At 33.2% G+C, this 17,873-nt stretch overlaps 1 protein-coding gene across 15 annotated transcripts in view; it reads right to left on the bottom strand.

The window, feature by feature from the left end:
• The window catches only part of LOC145258331 (transcription factor 7-like 2), a 764,652-nt gene that overhangs the window by 47,401 nt on the left and 699,378 nt on the right, over positions 1 to 17,873 (bottom strand). For 12 of the 15 annotated variants that reach the window (XM_080116483.1, XM_080116497.1, XM_080116489.1 and 9 more), the window contains one exon: positions 7,024 to 7,096. The exons of the other annotated variants lie outside the window; for them this stretch is intronic. In XM_080116483.1, the coding sequence (XP_079972609.1) occupies positions 7,024 to 7,096 (73 nt within the window). The remainder of the gene's footprint in view (positions 1 to 7,023; positions 7,097 to 17,873) is intronic. 15 annotated transcript variants of the gene reach the window in all.

Below are 17,873 nucleotides of genomic sequence, written 5' to 3' on the forward strand. Positions count from 1 at the left end.
CTTATATATTAAAGCCGTATTCCTGTCTGTCTGTTTGCTCAGAATTAATCCATACAAAATGGTACACTGCTTCCCAAATCCACTTTCATACTGAAAACGGACTTACATACACTTTTATTCCATCATAATTTCTATATAAACTATTTATTCAAATGAAATCTACATTCAAAAAGTAACCTCATTTGCATATTGCATTAACGAAAATCTATTTTAATAATTAGCTCGATTTTATTGTTTGTTGTAATAGAATTGTTTCAATTGTCCTATTTAGAAATATTTAAAGTTTATTTATTTAATTAAATTTATTTTTAATTTAGATTCGATTTAATTTTATTTTATTTTAATTATAAATAGCTGACAACAGTTGCATTTAAAACTGGAAATAAGCTTATTTATTTAAGCTATGAGAGTTACTTTGCGTTTGATTCTCATAGATTAAGATGGATGTGTTTTTGCCTCTATGAATTTAACAGGTGGTCAATTTTCGTAAGAAGTTAGGATATTTGGTGTATCTTCAATAGTACGTGACTAATCCCTCTGTTCCTTGGCAATATGTTTCGACTCGGTAACACTGAATATATATATATAACCAAAGGCTAAGGGCGAGGTAACCCTGACAGAAGCCTCCAGAGGAGCTTAGGCCCTGTCAGCTGTGGCATACATAACCCACCGGCGTGTGGAGTATGCACTAGTGCCCAGCAACCTAAGTCCCAGTCATGGATCAAATGGCATGATGGGTGGAGAGGGCTCTTCTAAGCCGTGGTGAAGGCAACCTCTCTAGGAGAAGGAAAACCCTGATATAAAACCTGCAGCGACTGCTGCTTCCAATGATGTTGACTTGCTCTTCTTTTTGGTACAATGTGGCAGTTGTTAAGAGAGTAGGATTGTCTCAGTGCAAAGTCTTTCCTCACTATAAAACGCTTCAAGCACAGGTATTACTTGATATGCAACGGAACACATACTTTGCAATCAGTGTGTATCTCGATAACTAAAAGGCTGGCTGTAGCCTGAAACGGCAAATAGACATTCAATGAGGACTGATGCAGATATGGGCATCAATGGAAATGAAGGCTCTGGAACTTCCAGGGTCTGGCCTGGTAGGTGTTCAGGGCACCACAGCTTGGACCCGGTCATTAGTGAATGTGCTGAACTATAGAAGGTTCATAAAGGTGACCGTCTGGCACGCACTGCTAGTTGTGCTCATGTTGGCATCATTTGAGCCAGAGATATATTAAGTAATGGCAATACTCGAGAACGAGTTGCTGCCATCATATATATATATATATATATATATAGTGTGTATGTGAGACCAACTCTTCAAGTTTCAAATCTTAGCATGAATAAACTCACTGCATCTAGTCGCATCTATGAAAATCATACAATCGGCCATATTTGCACCAGTAATGCAGGAATCAAAAATCCGCTTAATTGTAATACAAATTTGATGAATGTCCAACCCCAACGCTAACCCTGATTAGAATGCTTCGAAGATTAAAACAGAATTGGAGGAGTGTTATTAGGTGTACCGATGCAGTCTATAAGAATCGACTAAGCTGAATTTAAATCGAGCCTGTGCAGTCAAGCGTCACGGAATGTTGCTTAGGGAGCCAGAGCCGGCCCTTTTCAAAATTTCAAGATTTGGAGCCAGATACATGAGGTTTTATTGAAAAATGCTTAAATTACTGAACTCAGTGACGGTCTGCATAAAAAAAAGCTTCTTTTGGGGACATTATAAATACTTCATTGTTAAGCACAGAAATCTATTTTGAATCTTAAAATACTTAAAAGTAGTGTTTATGTTGGGTGGTAGTGGCCTCCTAAGTTGACCTCGAATAGAATTTTATACAAATAATACGAGATTACAGGGTGAAACGATAAAATTGTCACCCAAGAAAAGACGACATGATTCCATTTCCGTTTGACGAAAAACCAGTTTTCTTTTTTTGTTGTAGACCGCCTACTAGTTGGCCAGTTGTATGCAAATGCCAAGAGTGATAGGAGCCTTCTATCATGTTTGAAAGTGACAAAATGTTTAATGAACGAGATCGAAGATGCGCCACTGAACAACTCCTGCTCTCTACTGATGATTGCCAGCACCCTCAAAATGCAAATCCGGATGGTTCAATGCTTGAGAGCACAGCTGAATGAAGTTTCTGGTCACAGTTATGGTCTTTGGTGTAGTTTGAAGTAAGGGCCACATCATGCCACCTCACATCTGTACCTGGATGTGCTGAATAGTGTGGTGATCCCCTGGTGCACTCAGGTGGCTGCTAGCAGAACCAGGGTGTAGCAGCAGGGCTCAGCGTCAGCCTACAAGTCCAAAGAGACCCATATTTGATTTCAGAAATAGGGCTATTTTTTTCATTTAAGAACCAGATGATTTGAATAGCAGATAAACTTTTATTTCTGTCGCCTGACGAGGAGCTTTTGGTTTTTTAATATACCAATTGCTCCGAAACATTAGTATGTTCAGTGTAGCGACTATGTAACATTTGTCTATATAAATAAAAATATTATATATATATATTTATTAATTCAGTATAAAATTTTATACAATATGGTAACCATTAATCATAAATAATAGTTTAAAGCATCATTAAAAAGAAAAGTAATAATATATCGCAATAAAAATTAAGATTACACAAGAATAAAAGGAAAATAGGTTTAAGATGCCTAAAATTCATATTAAAATTGTCTGCAAGGATATATAAGTGCTAAGTAATAATCACTTCTAAGTGATTTTCTTTTGGAGGTTGAAGGTTCAATCCTTATTATGGGCGATACTAAGAATACAATTACGAATTGTATAAGGCTTCTATTCGGTCACGGCTGATGGGATGAGAGACAGCTACCCCCGGGAATTAAATATTAAAATTAAAGTGTTCCGTTTGAAATCCCGTACATGTTCCTGACATAAAGGTTCCCAGAGTTCGACAAGACACACCTGAAGAAGGTCGGAGATTACATCGGCCAAAACGTTTTTTTTTTTTTTTTTTTAACTAGAAGCTGAAATTTACCCCCTCCCCTAAAAAAAAAAAAAAAAAAAAAAAATGCTGCACATTCTTTCAGTAATCCAACCATGTTTGAAAGAAGTAAAGTTCTGTCTATACTTGACTTGCCCACCAAGTTACAGTCATCATTGTCCAACAAACTTTAATAAGAACACCTGAACATCTGTATATATAAAAAAGACGTTTTTGTATGTCCAGCAAAGGCTTTTTTTTGCTGGAGTTCTTGGAGTGGAGGTGAGGGTTTACCACACCTTAGAACTTTTTATATACTCCCTAGATAATAATATCTATGATTTGCTAAGGGACATCGTATCTAGATTTATTTTGATCGACTTTTGTAAAATTCGCGCTATTCCTTTTTTTATGTTTTGCTCAACACACACCTACAAACGATAAAATTGTCAATAAACTTGACACACTGCCAACCCAACCCAACCCACCCCCGTCTGGTTTTTGGTTGCGATGGCCTTCAAGTAATAAAGAACATTAAACACTATCACACAAAAATTGGCTAGCCAAAATCAAAGTTTGCTTTGTCAGTTTAAATGGTACTTTGATCTGACTTTGAAATTCCAACAATATAACTTTATATGCGATATGAATAAATAAATATGCGGATATTTTTTAAACAAAATATCAATTATCACGGCAACTATTATCCAAAATATACGGCATAATCATGGTGACACAACAGTTCCTGTTAGATCACCAAAATGTAGCAATATCGAGCCTGGTCAATACGAAAACAGGTGACCGTTTACCAAGTGCTATATGTGCCCTCCGCTTATCTTTTCTTTTTAGATGTCTGCTTATTACTTGAATCAAACATTACTGATCCAGGAGAGGTGGAGTTAGTGATTGCTCAACCCCTGTTTTATAATTAAATAGCTACCCTAACATGGGGTATCCCTTATCTCTTAAGATTTAACAACGGTGAAGAGATTACCTGAAATGTTTCTGCATAAAATAAATTGTAATTTGTTCAAAATAATCAACTGTAATTTTGCAGTTGCCTTTTCTTGGTTTCAAAATAAAATGGCAACTTCACTAGTTGTGTATATAATTAAACCATTGTGTCTCATTGCCCTATAAATCGGACACCAAATTATTTCTTTTTATAATCTATATCAATGCCTCCGTTTGGTCTCGAAAAACAAAGGATACCTCCTTATTGGGCTGCTGCGCGTCTAATTGTGAGGCAAGGGTTGCACAATCTCCAACCACACCTCTCCTGAATCGATAATGTTTGAGTCCAGTGGCAAGGAGAAATCCAGGACGTCTGGAAACAATGCTGAGATAAACGGGAAGCACATACAGCACCTGGAAGTCCCAAATGGTCACCCATTCAATACTAACCAGGTTCAACATTGCTTAACGTCGGTGATCCAGCGGGAACCGGTGTGCCAACGTGATTATGCCGAACAATCTAATCTATAGGATAATATATAAGAGTATTGCTTTTGGCATAATTACTCTGAAGCACAGAATTAAAATTCATCTATATTCATCAACTTTTCTCCAAGAGTTGTTGGAACCCCTTAAAAATTCTTGTGAAACTTGTTAAAATTCTATTTGTCTGATGATGTATAAACGTATGTAAATGAATAAAATAAAATACGTATTATATACGTTTGAAGCCAAAACAACGCATTATTTCAAAATAAAGAGACATTTATTTTGTTTGAAATTTAAATTTCAATCAAAATAAATGTCTGTTTATTTTGTAATAATGCATTGTTTTGGCTTCAAACGTATATAATACATATTTTATTCAAACTCAACCAGCGCCTCTAAGGAACAAAAATCTTAACATATATAAATGAATCTTGCAATAGTAAATTATTAACTTATTACCAAAATTGCAATGTAAACCTTTTTTTTGTGAACTGCTTTACTTCTTAACATAATGTGCAAATTTTATCTTGAATGTATAGTAATTCTTGATTGATCAATATGGCTAGGACAACAGCATATTCTTTTCATTGTTTTGACTCTAGTGTATGTATCTGCTGATATCTTTTATATAGAGTGATGTGGTTCTCGATTGTCTAACTCTGTCGAATATATACTTGAGAGTCAAAACAATTAAAAGAATATGCTGTTGTCATAGGCTTATTGATCAACTATATCATATGTAATCGGTGCCCTATTTATAAAAAAGTCAATATTTTGATTCCTAAATAAAATAACTTTTTCCTTTCAAGTTATTCATTCTTACCTGTTTTTAATCATTACACAAAGTTTTAACTCGATAATAAAAAAATCAGATAACTTGTGAATGTGTTAAATTCAATAAATTTACTAGAGTTGCATTGTCTGCCCCTTTTTAAATTTTGTGAACTGATCAGAAATAGATGCTTGGCGAAATAATGCTTAGGATTGTTTTAACATCGCCTTTGCAAGACTTTGTAAAAGATTGGTGCTTTTTTGTAATCACTCCCCCATGAAAAAAGTTAGTGCGCTTTCTAAATAAAATAAATAACATTTTCCTTTCAATTTGTGTATTCTAACCAATTTTTACTCATTACACAAAGTTTCAACTCGACAGTACAAAAAAAATTAAATTCCCTGGGACTTTGAATTAATGGGTTAAAGTACAGACTTTAAAATTTTATACAAACTTAACGTTTCGTCTTTATTTGTATTAGAGGTGGGTGGGGATACCATTTTGGGGTTTGATAAGTACCAAGAGCTTTATTATTTAGACTAAAAACACGTTTTGACCGTTTTAGCCTCCAACCTTCTTCAGGTGTGTCTTTTGGAACTTGGGAACGTTCTAGCCGATATTGGGACTGTATGGAATTTCGTATTGAACATTTTGTTTAATGCATTGGGCGGGGAGTAGATTATTCTTGTTTCATCAGTCACGACCATGTAGAAGTTTTAATTCTGTTATTTTTACTGATTCTCACAAGAAGATTGTCATTTACAACTGATTGTTAACCAGTATGCCTGACATAACGAGAACAATCTACCCTTGTGGACTAAATAAATGGCCAGTTTGAAATTCTGTATAAATTTCCAAGTTTGATTAGGAGGTTCCCAGATTTAAAATTGTCTTAAAACTAATCTACAATTTTATGTCGGATGTTATTCTTGTCATTACCTCCTCCCCTTCCTGCTGGCCATACTTTATTTGTCTTCCGTTTTTAATTCAAAAGGCTATCATGGAAATGGTACGCTTTTAACAATTACTCACTAGGTGGCTAAAGTTATGCTAAAGAACTTTCCAATCAAACTCAGGAACACATATGGAATTCCGAACCAAACTTTTTATTTAAACTTCAGAGGTGGTGGATTAGCTGACAGCATGGGATAAAAAAAAAAAAAAAAAAAAAAAATGGACTTGCCCGACCCCGTAGATCAAATAAAAGGTTTCTGTTTGAAATTCCAAGTTTGACAATTCACCATTTTGACTAGAAGGTTCCCATGTTTGAAAATTTTTTAAAACAACCTGCCTGTGTTGTGTCAAACATTATTCTTGCCATAACCACCTCCCAGTACCGGTCACGTTATTTATTATTATTTTTTTTAATTAAAAAGGCTATTACAAAAACAGTACACTTTTTTTTTACATTAGTCGATAGTTAAGTTTTGGGTAAAAAAAAAAACTAAAAGAAAAAAAAAAAAACTTGAAAATTCTCTGGTTGAATTCGGGAACTTGTACAAAATTCCAAACCAAAATATGGATTAAATAAATTTGAAATTCCGAATAAGTTTCCGAATTTGACTAAGATTCCCAAGGGTGACTAGAACGTTCCCAAATCGGAAATTGCTTTAAAACTGACCTGTTTGGGTTATGCCAAATGTTATTCTTGCTGTAAAGGAGCTGGTTGTGCTCTTTTAGGTCTTTTTTTTTTTTTTTTTTGGTTTGAGTTATTGTTTTTTTTTTTTTTTTTTAAATTCAAAAGAAGGCTATCACAGAAATGGTACACTTTTCTGCATTAGCCACTAGGCGGCTAAGGTTACGGTAAAAAAAAAAAAAAAAAAAAAAATAATCAATGCTCCCTACCTGCACGGCTTGCACCACTGACTCTGTTGATCTAGGCCGAACCTAGCCCGGCATTTCTTTGGATTGGAGCATTCTGTAAACAGAACGGGGCAAAGTCAACATACACATGCATTTTTCGCAGACTTTTTTTTTTTTTTTTTTAGTATGATCAGTTCTGTCATGGATTGGAGAAGGAGGAGGAGAAGGAGAGGGGTGGGTGAGGAGGAGGAAGTGGATGGGTGGAAGGGTGGGGGGTGATTAGAGATTTTTAAGTGAGTGTGAGTGAGTGGTGATAGTGGTGGTGGCGGCGGTGACGATAGAGAAAAAAAATTTTTTTTTTTTTTTTAAATTTTGGAAAAAAAAAAAAATAACAAAAATAAATGGTCAGAGAGAGAGGGAGGGAAAGTCGGGCGGACTACAAACTAACACGTGACGATGCATTCCTCTGTCTCTTGAGAAAGAGAGAAAAAAAAGAAAGAAACAAATGAAGACAAAAAATAGAGAAAGGAAGAATTTTTTTTTTTTTAAATAAATATAATGGACAACAATGTAAAAAACAAAAAAAATCAAAAACAGACATGGAAAAAAAAAATTTTTTTTTTTTAAATCTAAAAAAAAAAAAAAAAAAAAAAAAAAAGTGTACACATTTTTCGCCCCCCACCCCAATATTTAGCCTCCACTCATTTTTTTTTTTTTTTTAAATAAAATTATTGCAAATCATGTATAAAAACAATTAAACTGTAATACAATCAGAGAATAATATATGACCTCATAACCGTTTTTTTTTTTTTTTTTTTCGGAGGGAGAGGATTTGTGCAAATATAAACGGGGATTAAAAAAGAAAAAGAAAAAAAAATTGCAAAACAGTTTACAAAAGTGAATAATAAAAAAAATTATATTACATATTGAGCCTTTTTGGTTTTTGGTCCCAAGCCAAAAGGCATATTCAGAAATCATTGGAAACAAAGACTGAGATGGTCCACCTTCATCTCATGGAGTTTCTTTGGCAGAAAAGCGAAAACAGAAATGTTCCCTTGCATAATTCGGTATTTTTTTTAGATTAGGTCCACCTCCACAATTTTCTTTTAAATGACAACTTTTAGAAGTTTTCTACTATGCTGAATACGAAAATCGCATTGAAATTTGGTAGAAATAATTAGTTATCGAGATATAAAAAGTTGTATTACGCATTGTATTCTTTGGCGGCCATCGTTTTTACGTGCGTGCGCGCTCCAATCCATAAACAAATCTATGCGCGTAATAAAGATGGCCGCCAAAGAGTACAATGCATAATACAACTTTTTATATCTCGACAACTAATTATTTCTACAAAATTTCAAGGCGATTTTCGTATTCAGCATGGCCGAAAACCTTTAAAAGTCGTCATTAAAAAGAAAATTGTAGAGGTGGAGGTGGACCTAATCTGAAAATTTACCCATAATTCTTGCATTAAGGGATCAGTATGTGATATAATTTTTTTTTTTTTTTTTTAATTAATAAACACAAGTTTATTTTTTGTCGTTTTGGCATCGTTTCATTGTTACAATTTATTTATTTTTGGTTTTGTGTTTGTTAATTAATAAGTTTAATTATTTTATTACATAACATTGTTTCATTTTTAGTTTGTTAATTAACTTCTCTTTTTTTGGTTGATTAACTGATTATAATTGTGCAGGTTTAATATTCGTGTATTAATATTTTTCCTTTGTATTCATTTTTGCTATTATTATTCAAAAAATTTGTGCATTCGTTTTTGTTAAAGTTTGTTAATTAATGGGTTTCATTTTCGTAAACTGTTTCTGCAATGCTTTTTTTTTTTTTTTTTTTTAGTAAATGCTAGTCATCTCCCTTAGATAGTACTCTTCTAAAAGACAAGCACCAAAACGGGGAGGGACCCCTCTAACATGGTAGATAGAATAAATAATACGACTGGACGCTGACACAAAGTCACGGGGATTCGTACACGCGGTAACCATGTCTACTATCAATACCATCGGTTTCAGAACTAAGAAAAGAAAAAGTTCCAGCCTGCTCATCATAAAAAAAGGTGCTTATTTAGAATTACACTTTATTTAAAAAAAAATACAGAAAAAAATCTTTGGTCAGTGTATGCTAGAGTACCAACTACAGACTTACCTTTAAAACAGTTGATTTTTAAGCGTATTAGGGGTCTGTTTTGAACGGATATCACATTTAAAATTGTCACCTACAAGTAGTTTTCAAGATATTAAAACCTTTATAATCCAATGTATTTCGTACTGTTTTCGCTCGTTGCCATGTTTGTTTTCGTGCATGCCCATTCAATTTTTTTGCGCACGCAAAAAACTGAATGTGCATTTAAGTCAGGAAGCCGACCGATATCTTCAGACAGCCTGATCTGTTAGCACCAAAGTGGGAGGTGTGAGGGAGGGGGAGAGACAGGAAGTTATTCTTTGATGAAATAAAAGTCATCAAACTTCTTTGCCCTCATCAGGAATCGTTTGAAATCTTGGGTTTCACGGAAAAATTGACATTTTCAGTTTTCAACGAGAACTGTTATAAAAGGTGGAATTTTTTATTTTTTTTATTTCAGCGGATTTTGATAAATAAAAAAGTTGAGAGACTGTAAGAGAGATCTGTAAGAGTTGAATTGCTTTATAAAATTAAAAAAAAAAAAAAACTAATATATCTTTTTTTTTTTTCAATTTTTTTTTTTTTTTTAACAACTAATTTTCACCCCAAATAAGGTATATTACCATTTGAAATGTAAGGGGCTACTATTTGGGATCATGCCTAACAGGGAATTGAGGGGAGTTGAGCAGCAAGATGTCTGTTCATATTACATTTGAACTTTGCATGTTAGTACAGTCAGGGAAGCAGGAAACAGGGAAGGAATTTCAAAATCTAGCAGTCTGGGAAAATATATAGTAGAAGACTTTCCGGCATCTAGGAACCTCAACGGTAAAGGGGTGGGATTTTGCTGCTTGTCAAGTTAGTTTGGAGTATATATGTTGAGGAGGCACAAGTGCTTTGAGTTCATCAGAGCACATTCCATTATTTTTAGAACAGGCACAAGGATGACACATTGCAGCGATTGGACAATCTAAAAAAGGCCTAGGAGTATGTCTTTAAAAAACATTTCGATTCCACTTCACTTAATTCGCAAAAGGACAAAAGGGGAGTAATTATTCCCTCAGGAGAAGGTACTCCACCTATCACCCATTAAGAACTGGGCGATTTTTTTTTCTTTCTTTTTTTTTTTAGTAACAGACATTTTTTTGTCTACATGCACAGCAACTCCCTACAACATACATTCTATAAACTGTAAAAAAAAATAATACAAATATTATTATATAATGGTTTCTATTCAATAAAACCCAAAAATTTGTTAAAAACAAATAAATTTTAATAAAGTATAATAACAATAATTGTTCAGTATGGAACTGCAATCCTACAGCCTCGTGGTCATGGTTGTGGCATTAACCCTGGGGCGGTTGGGTTGGCGCTTTCTAACATCATCACATCTTGAACACTGGCTAATCAGACATGGCATTCCAAGGCTGCTCCATTTTGAGTGCAAGCCATTCGAAATGCCAGCGATGGACCCCTAACAAGGCATATCGCCATTTGGACATAAGGTGCTACTGTTTCGGACCATGCCTGGGAAAGATGAACAAGATGTTGGTTTATGTTACATTTTAAAGTTCTGCATATCAGTACAGTTATGGAAGCAGGTAGCAGGAAGGGAATTCCAAAGGCTAGCTGTTTGAGGGAAGAAACTATTAAAGTAGAAAGCTTTCTGGCATTTAGGGACCTCAACAGTGAAGGGGTGAGATTTTGTTGCTAAGTGAGTTTGTGGGGGATCTATATGATGTATGTCGAGGGGGCACAAGTGCAATGAGTTCATCAGAACACATTCTATTAAAATATTTGTAAAACAGGCACAGAGATGCAACATTGAATTATAATTATTGCATCATAATCATCGCAGTGATGGGACTGGGGTTGGAGCTTAGTTGACAAAGTGGGACCTATTAGATTGAAAACTCTTTTGGACCCTATCTGTTTCACCACCCTAAGCCATGTTTTGAGTTGACCACTGTGACGTGTCCAAGCCTGGTGGTGGTGCTGGGTTGATGCCTTCATGGATGAAGTCACCTTCATGGTGTCGTTAAAGGGTGTGGCCGAATCAATGAAGTCACCTGATAAGAGACTTTTTCGGAGGGAGTTCATCTTGCAGCATGTTGGGGATACACTGTTTGGCTGTAGATATGGCTGAATCTCACAGCCATAATGGAGATGAAGGCCTTGAAGATTTTGACTTTGGTGTTCAAAATCTACCAGGCCTCTATAAAATAAAATTGGACATAAGGTGCTACTGTTTCGGACCATGCCTGGGAAAGATGAACAAGAACAATTTATTCAAATTTTCAAAAACCTTATAAACCTGTAAAGAAGGTATACAAAATTTTAATTATTCAACAAGGAGTATAAATTAAAACAAGAAAAACCTTATTCCATGGAGTTTCGAAGAATGCAATTCTTCTTATCAGAGGGAAGAAGTTTGCAAAATATACAATAAATTTTGCAGGTTAAATGCATTAAAGGAAACAAACAATATGAAATTAATCATAGATAAATATATATTGATTGTATACGGCACAATCACGGTGACACACAGATTCTCATCAGATCACCAAAGTTAAGCAACATTGAGCCTGGCTAGTACCAGATGGGTGACCATTTGGGAATTCTAGGTGCTGTATGTGCTCTCCGCCTATCTCAGCACTGTTTTCAGTCGTCCTGAACCTCCACTTGCCAGTGCTATTTAACAACGCTAACTCAGGAGGTGTAGATGAAGATTGTGCAACTTTTGCCACAAAATTTCCACGCACAGGCACCCTTACAGTGGGTATCCATAGTCTGTCAAGACTGAAGAGAGCTAGCATATCATATATATTTTCTTTATTATATTTCTTTTTATTACTTATTTTATTTGTTTATTTATTCATCTATTAAATTTAGTTCTTTCCTTTCAATAAGGGCGCATAACTTAACATATGTTAGATGCAACCGTTAAACTTTAAATGCAACATGTGAAACACTATCCATTAATCGAAAACATTATTAATTAATTTAAAAAAATTGATTTGAACAGTTTCTTTACTTGCAATTCAGATAATATGGCCTTGCACCAGTGAGAGGGCCGGTATGCATAAAAAGCTATCAAGAGTTTGGCCCCAAAACAGTACGTATTCTCTCCTGATGAACTAACATTGTCTGGAAACTGAAATACAGAACCCCATGATTTAAAAACAGCTAACACCTAATTTACGAATAGAATAATTACAATAAGAATGTGACAAAACGATCCATATTTCTATCCTGAATATCCGACACTAACTGAAAACTGAAAGGATATACTTCACATTCAAAAACAGTCGTTTGAATAAAACCCACTGAACAGACGAATCATTGAGCATTTTGTTTCTTCCTTTCTATTTTAAATCCATCCATATATATATATATATATATATATATATATACACACACACACAATATGGCAGTAATTCTTGTTATAAAGTATTTCTGGTGAAATTTTTTGTTTGTATTCAATGTTTCAATCTTGATGCTGAACTGACCAAGACTTTGTCTCTCAGTTCTGAAACCAATGGTAACACTATTAGACACGGTTGCACGGCAAATTTAATAAATAAATAAATATAAATCTCACGGTTGGAATTGTGTCTCTTCGTTTGCTCCGTAACAGAATCCCTCTATTAAAGATGTATCAATCATTCCTCGTCTCTTACTCGATGGTTCAAAATTCCAACCAAACCCATTAGCACTTTTAACCAAAGTTCAACATATACGAACAGAAGCTATTATTTAAAAGGAATTTTTTTTTTTTTTTGTTTTAGATTTCGGACCACAATATCGAGCCAGTATTTACGAAAAGCACCTCCATTTGTTGGGATACAAGCTCAAGTCATATGCTAGTTTGTGGGGAGGTTAAAGCACGATCATCAATGAGGTCAGAAGCAGTTTTAGTCTGAACTGGTGATGCCTGCTTGTGATAAAAAAAAAAAGATTTGGCGATGAACTAAAAATCACCAGCTACCAATTGGGCTGTGTACATATTTGTTTCTCTCTGATCAGTTTGCTATACAACTGGCAGGTTAACACCATGAGCTAAGCTCATAATGGAATACCGGAAGGTCAATGAACAACATACCTCAGGTTTTTCTTCTCCTAAATTAGTTGCCCTTCTAGTTTACTCTATAGTGCGCAAGTTGACCACTGTCTTGATGTTAGTACATCTCTATGGGGTGGTCAGTTCAATCCAATATTTAAAATTGTCAAATATAAAAAAAAAAAATTTTTTAATTTAAATTGGCCAATTAAATTTTTTTTTTTTTTTTACATATCAATTTTGAGCTAATTTTAATTTTTAACAGTGGTCTTATTTCATTTGGAACAATTTTTAATATTTAATTGATCTAACAGCCCTGGAGATATGTACAAACACCGAAACGCTGTTTAACTTGCATGGGCTGTTCTAACGCTTATAAAAATTTATTTATCAAAGCTCTACCTTTTATCGAGCACTTTTGAAATATTGGTTTGAAATTCACTTTATTAATACATTTGAATGTAATTATATATACATATATATAACAAACAAATGACAAAAGTCTATATTCCAAATTTCATGATGTTGACCATCTTACAATTTATTCCTTTAATTACGTTGACATTCACAATTCTTGACAGTAACTGTTTTGTAGTGCAAAATCATTTAATTATTATATCAATCAATGAATCCAGTTTGTCTTCAACTCCTCAGAAGAAATAGCAGGTATCAATCCATCAAAAGAAAATAATTACAAAATCTGAAAATTGGAAGAGAAGTTGCAATTACCTTTTATTTTAGTTTTTATTATGCCAAAAATCAAACAAATTGTGAATTTCAATGTAAGTAAAAGAATAAATTGTAAGATGGTCAACATCATGTAACTTTTGTCATTTATTTGTTATATGCTCTGTAATTACATTGAGCTTCATAAATTAAGGATTAGTATAAATAAAAGGTGGAATATAATTTTTAAAATCACATATATATATATATATATATATATATATATATATATACACACACACACATTATTTTAATGAAAACCTGTCCAGACAAAGCATGAAGCCACATGGTGTAAGGAGCTAAAAAAAGATACCATTTCAAGATCAAAAACTTGCCAACAATAAATGTTATATTGACAGATTTTGACCCAGGATAGTTATTCTTCCTCCTTTGTCAAAAACATAGCTCATAAAATGTGAGGATTAAAGAACTAAAATATCGAAAGAGAAAGTTACTAGGCTGCCGAAAGCAAACATAAGATTCATTTTCTATCATTTTTTTTTAATATATACAATTATCATTTTATGCATATACTGCTATCTATTTTACAAATTAATTACAACAGTGCTCAACGTGTTAGTAGAGCTTAATAGTAATAGTATGAAAAGTCAGGCCTTTGTTTGGGAGAAGTTTGGGTATTGAAAACATTAATCTGTGAGGGACTAATAGCAAATTTGATTGTTTAATTAGTGTAATTAAGCACTATTTAATAAAATAAATTGTATTTTAGGTAGGTACAATATATTATTGATGTAGCTCTACCTAGTAGGATATTGAGCCAAAGATCTTAATTTTGTTTCAATTTTGCGAGTTTGGGTGACTTGTTTTTTTATATATTGTATGTTTGTCCATTGCTTGTCAAAGTGACCATGATCATGTAATTGTTTTGTAGTTCTGAAGATGGCTCTTATATATTTGTTTAAACATTTTATTTTATCACAAGATGGTTTCGCTTTGACGGGAAAAAGATATATTATAAAATGTGTGAATTTAAGAAATTATTACTCTTTTAGTTGCTGGACAACGTCACGCAATTCACAATTTATGAGAAAAATATTGTTTTCAAAATGTCCGGATGTAAGGGGCCATAACTCTTTCAGTTGAACACACAAGAGAAAATAAACAATTTAATATGTTCAATTTTTTAATAATAGCTTCCTTTGCTTTTTTGTTTTTTTATATTCTCCAACTTTATGAATTGTCTATTTACAATATTGAGCATCTAATACTGTATTGGGTATTTATATGATATCCATGAAACTATAATTATAAAGATTAGAATTCATTTTGAATAATGTGTGTGTGATTATATATATATATATACTTGTTTATTGTTATATAAACATGCTCACATCCCGCTGCTACAAATAGCCACTTGTTTCAATCAAACAACAGATATCATAAGGCAGCGACTTGACTATTCAAAAGTTCAATAAACAAACAAGTGGCTATTTGTAGCAGCGGGATGTGAGCATGTTTATATAACAATAAACAAGTATTATCAGCTCTTTTTATTGAGCACTATCTAACAACCTCGTTGAATTCATTAGTCCATTACTTTTGAATATAAAAAAACCCGAGTATATATATATATATATATATATATATATATATATATATATATATATATATACTAGTGGACTGTATGTTCTGACCATGTTCAGATACATCTTTTTGAATTTGGCACCCTAATAGTCAGAATATTGTATTATGAATTTATGATATCCATTAAACTATAATTATATATATTAGAATTCATTTTGAATAATGTGAGTATATATATATATATATATATATATTAGTCGATTGTATGTATCTTCTTTTGTTTTTTTTATATATTCTTTATATATTTCCCAACTTACGCACACACATGCATTTATTAGGATTTTTTATGATATCATATGATATATAATATATAACATTATTTATAAGAAAAATGTTTTTGAAATATTCGGATGTAAGGGGGCCATAATTCTTTCAGTTGAACACACAAGAGAAAATAAACAATTTAATATGTTCAGTTTTTGAGTAATATCTATGTTTTCAGGAGTATTTTCTGTTAGAGAGCTCAATCTAGACACAGAGTAAAAATAAAGTTAGAATTAAAATACCATGTCAATTGGACTTGATTAAATGTGGTCAATTTTGGAATAATATCTGCATTTTCAGGATTATCTTCTGTTAGAGAGTTCAGTGGAGGCACAAAGTAAAAATAAAATTAGATTTGAAATGATTCAAAATAACCAATGCCAGTCAGACTTCTTGTAAGTAAAATAAATGATGACATCTGTACTAGAATTCAGATAATATATATTAACACATATCATGAGAAAAATTGTGTTTTCAAAATGTCTGGAGTAAGGGGAGATAACTATCAGTTGAACATAGAAATTAGTTGTAAGTAAAATAAATGATGACATCTGTACTAGAATTCAGATAATATATATAAACACATATCATGAGAAAAATTGTGTTTTCAAAATGTCTGGATGTAAGGGGAGATAACTATCAGTTGAACATAGAAGATAATTAAATGTGGTCAATTTTGGAATAATATCTGCATTTTCAGGATTATCTTCTGTTAGAGAGTTCAGTGGAGGCACAAAGTAAAAATAAAATTAGATTTGAAATGATTCAAAATAACCAATGCCAGTCAGACTTAATTTATTTCACCCTCTCGGCAGGATTGACACACGTTGTAGCTAAAACAAATGAGCACCCAGGCACTCCTATCTTCTCTTAAATCAGTAGCAAACTGTACCGGGCTTCACCTGAATGCTACCAAGACTGAGTGTATGCCAATTAACATTCGCAACAACCACAAAATTAAAACCCTCACAAATAACATATTCAAATGTGTTGAAGACTACAAGTTTCTAGGATCACACATCAGGAACTCTGAGCAAGACTTTAACATTCGAAAGGGCATGGCATGGACTGCTTATAACAAAATGGATACGATCTGGAAATCCAATCTTGCTTGCAAATTCAAAATCCAAGTTTTCCACATTTTAAGACTTATTGAGCCAATCTTACTCTATGGATTTGAAACTTGGACTTTTTCAGCAAAGTTGGATGGATGTTACACACGTCTTTTGAGAAGAGTACTTAATCTCTCATGGTGAAATCATCGAACTTTAGAAATGATATATGGAGACTTACCGAGAGTATCAACCTCGGTTTGCAAGAGACGTGTTCAGTTTGCTAGGCATTGTGCAGGTGCCACAGATGAACTTGTTTCATCATTTGTACTGTGGAGACACCCATCATCTCATCAGAAAGTTAACTTTTCCAGATAGGATACAACGAGATACATCTATCTCCAAGGAAGACCTTTTGGGTGCTATGACAGATAGGGAATACTGGAAGGGTGTAGTGAGTTCTATCTCGGCTGAGGCCGCAGGATGATGATGATGAAAATAAATAATTACATTTGACTCAATTGGAGTTTCTGTTTCAATATTTGAAATACATGGATTTAAGGAATTATATGCAGAGTAAAAATAAAGTTAGAATTGAAATGACTTCAAATACCAATGTCAGTTGAGTTTGTGTTTCAATATCCTTTATATTTCCCCCAACGTTATTAACGCTCTATTTACCATATAAGCAACCATTATCATATTAGGACTATGACATTGAATAACACGTAACACATACGACAACCACAACCTAACATTCAAAAATGAACTAATTTATTTATTTTCTCCAGTCAATTCAACTGGAAAAGTAAACAATCCCTTAAGTCCGGACATGTTCATTTTTGAATAATATCTGCGCTTGCTTTTCATCTAAGATTCTTTACATATTCCCCAACTTTATTAATTCTCTATTTATAATACTGAGCATCAAATATCATATTAGAACGTTCTATGATATTCTTCAACACCTCAGGATATCCTCGAATCTATAATTATAAATATTATAATAAATTCTGAATATATATATATAAAGCATAAACCTGTGCGATGAT

The sequence above is a fragment of the Euprymna scolopes genome, chromosome 33, assembly GCF_053919585.1.
Source record: "Euprymna scolopes isolate OS-2025 chromosome 33, ASM5391958v1, whole genome shotgun sequence".
Lineage (NCBI taxonomy): Eukaryota > Metazoa > Mollusca > Cephalopoda > Sepiida > Sepiolidae > Euprymna > Euprymna scolopes.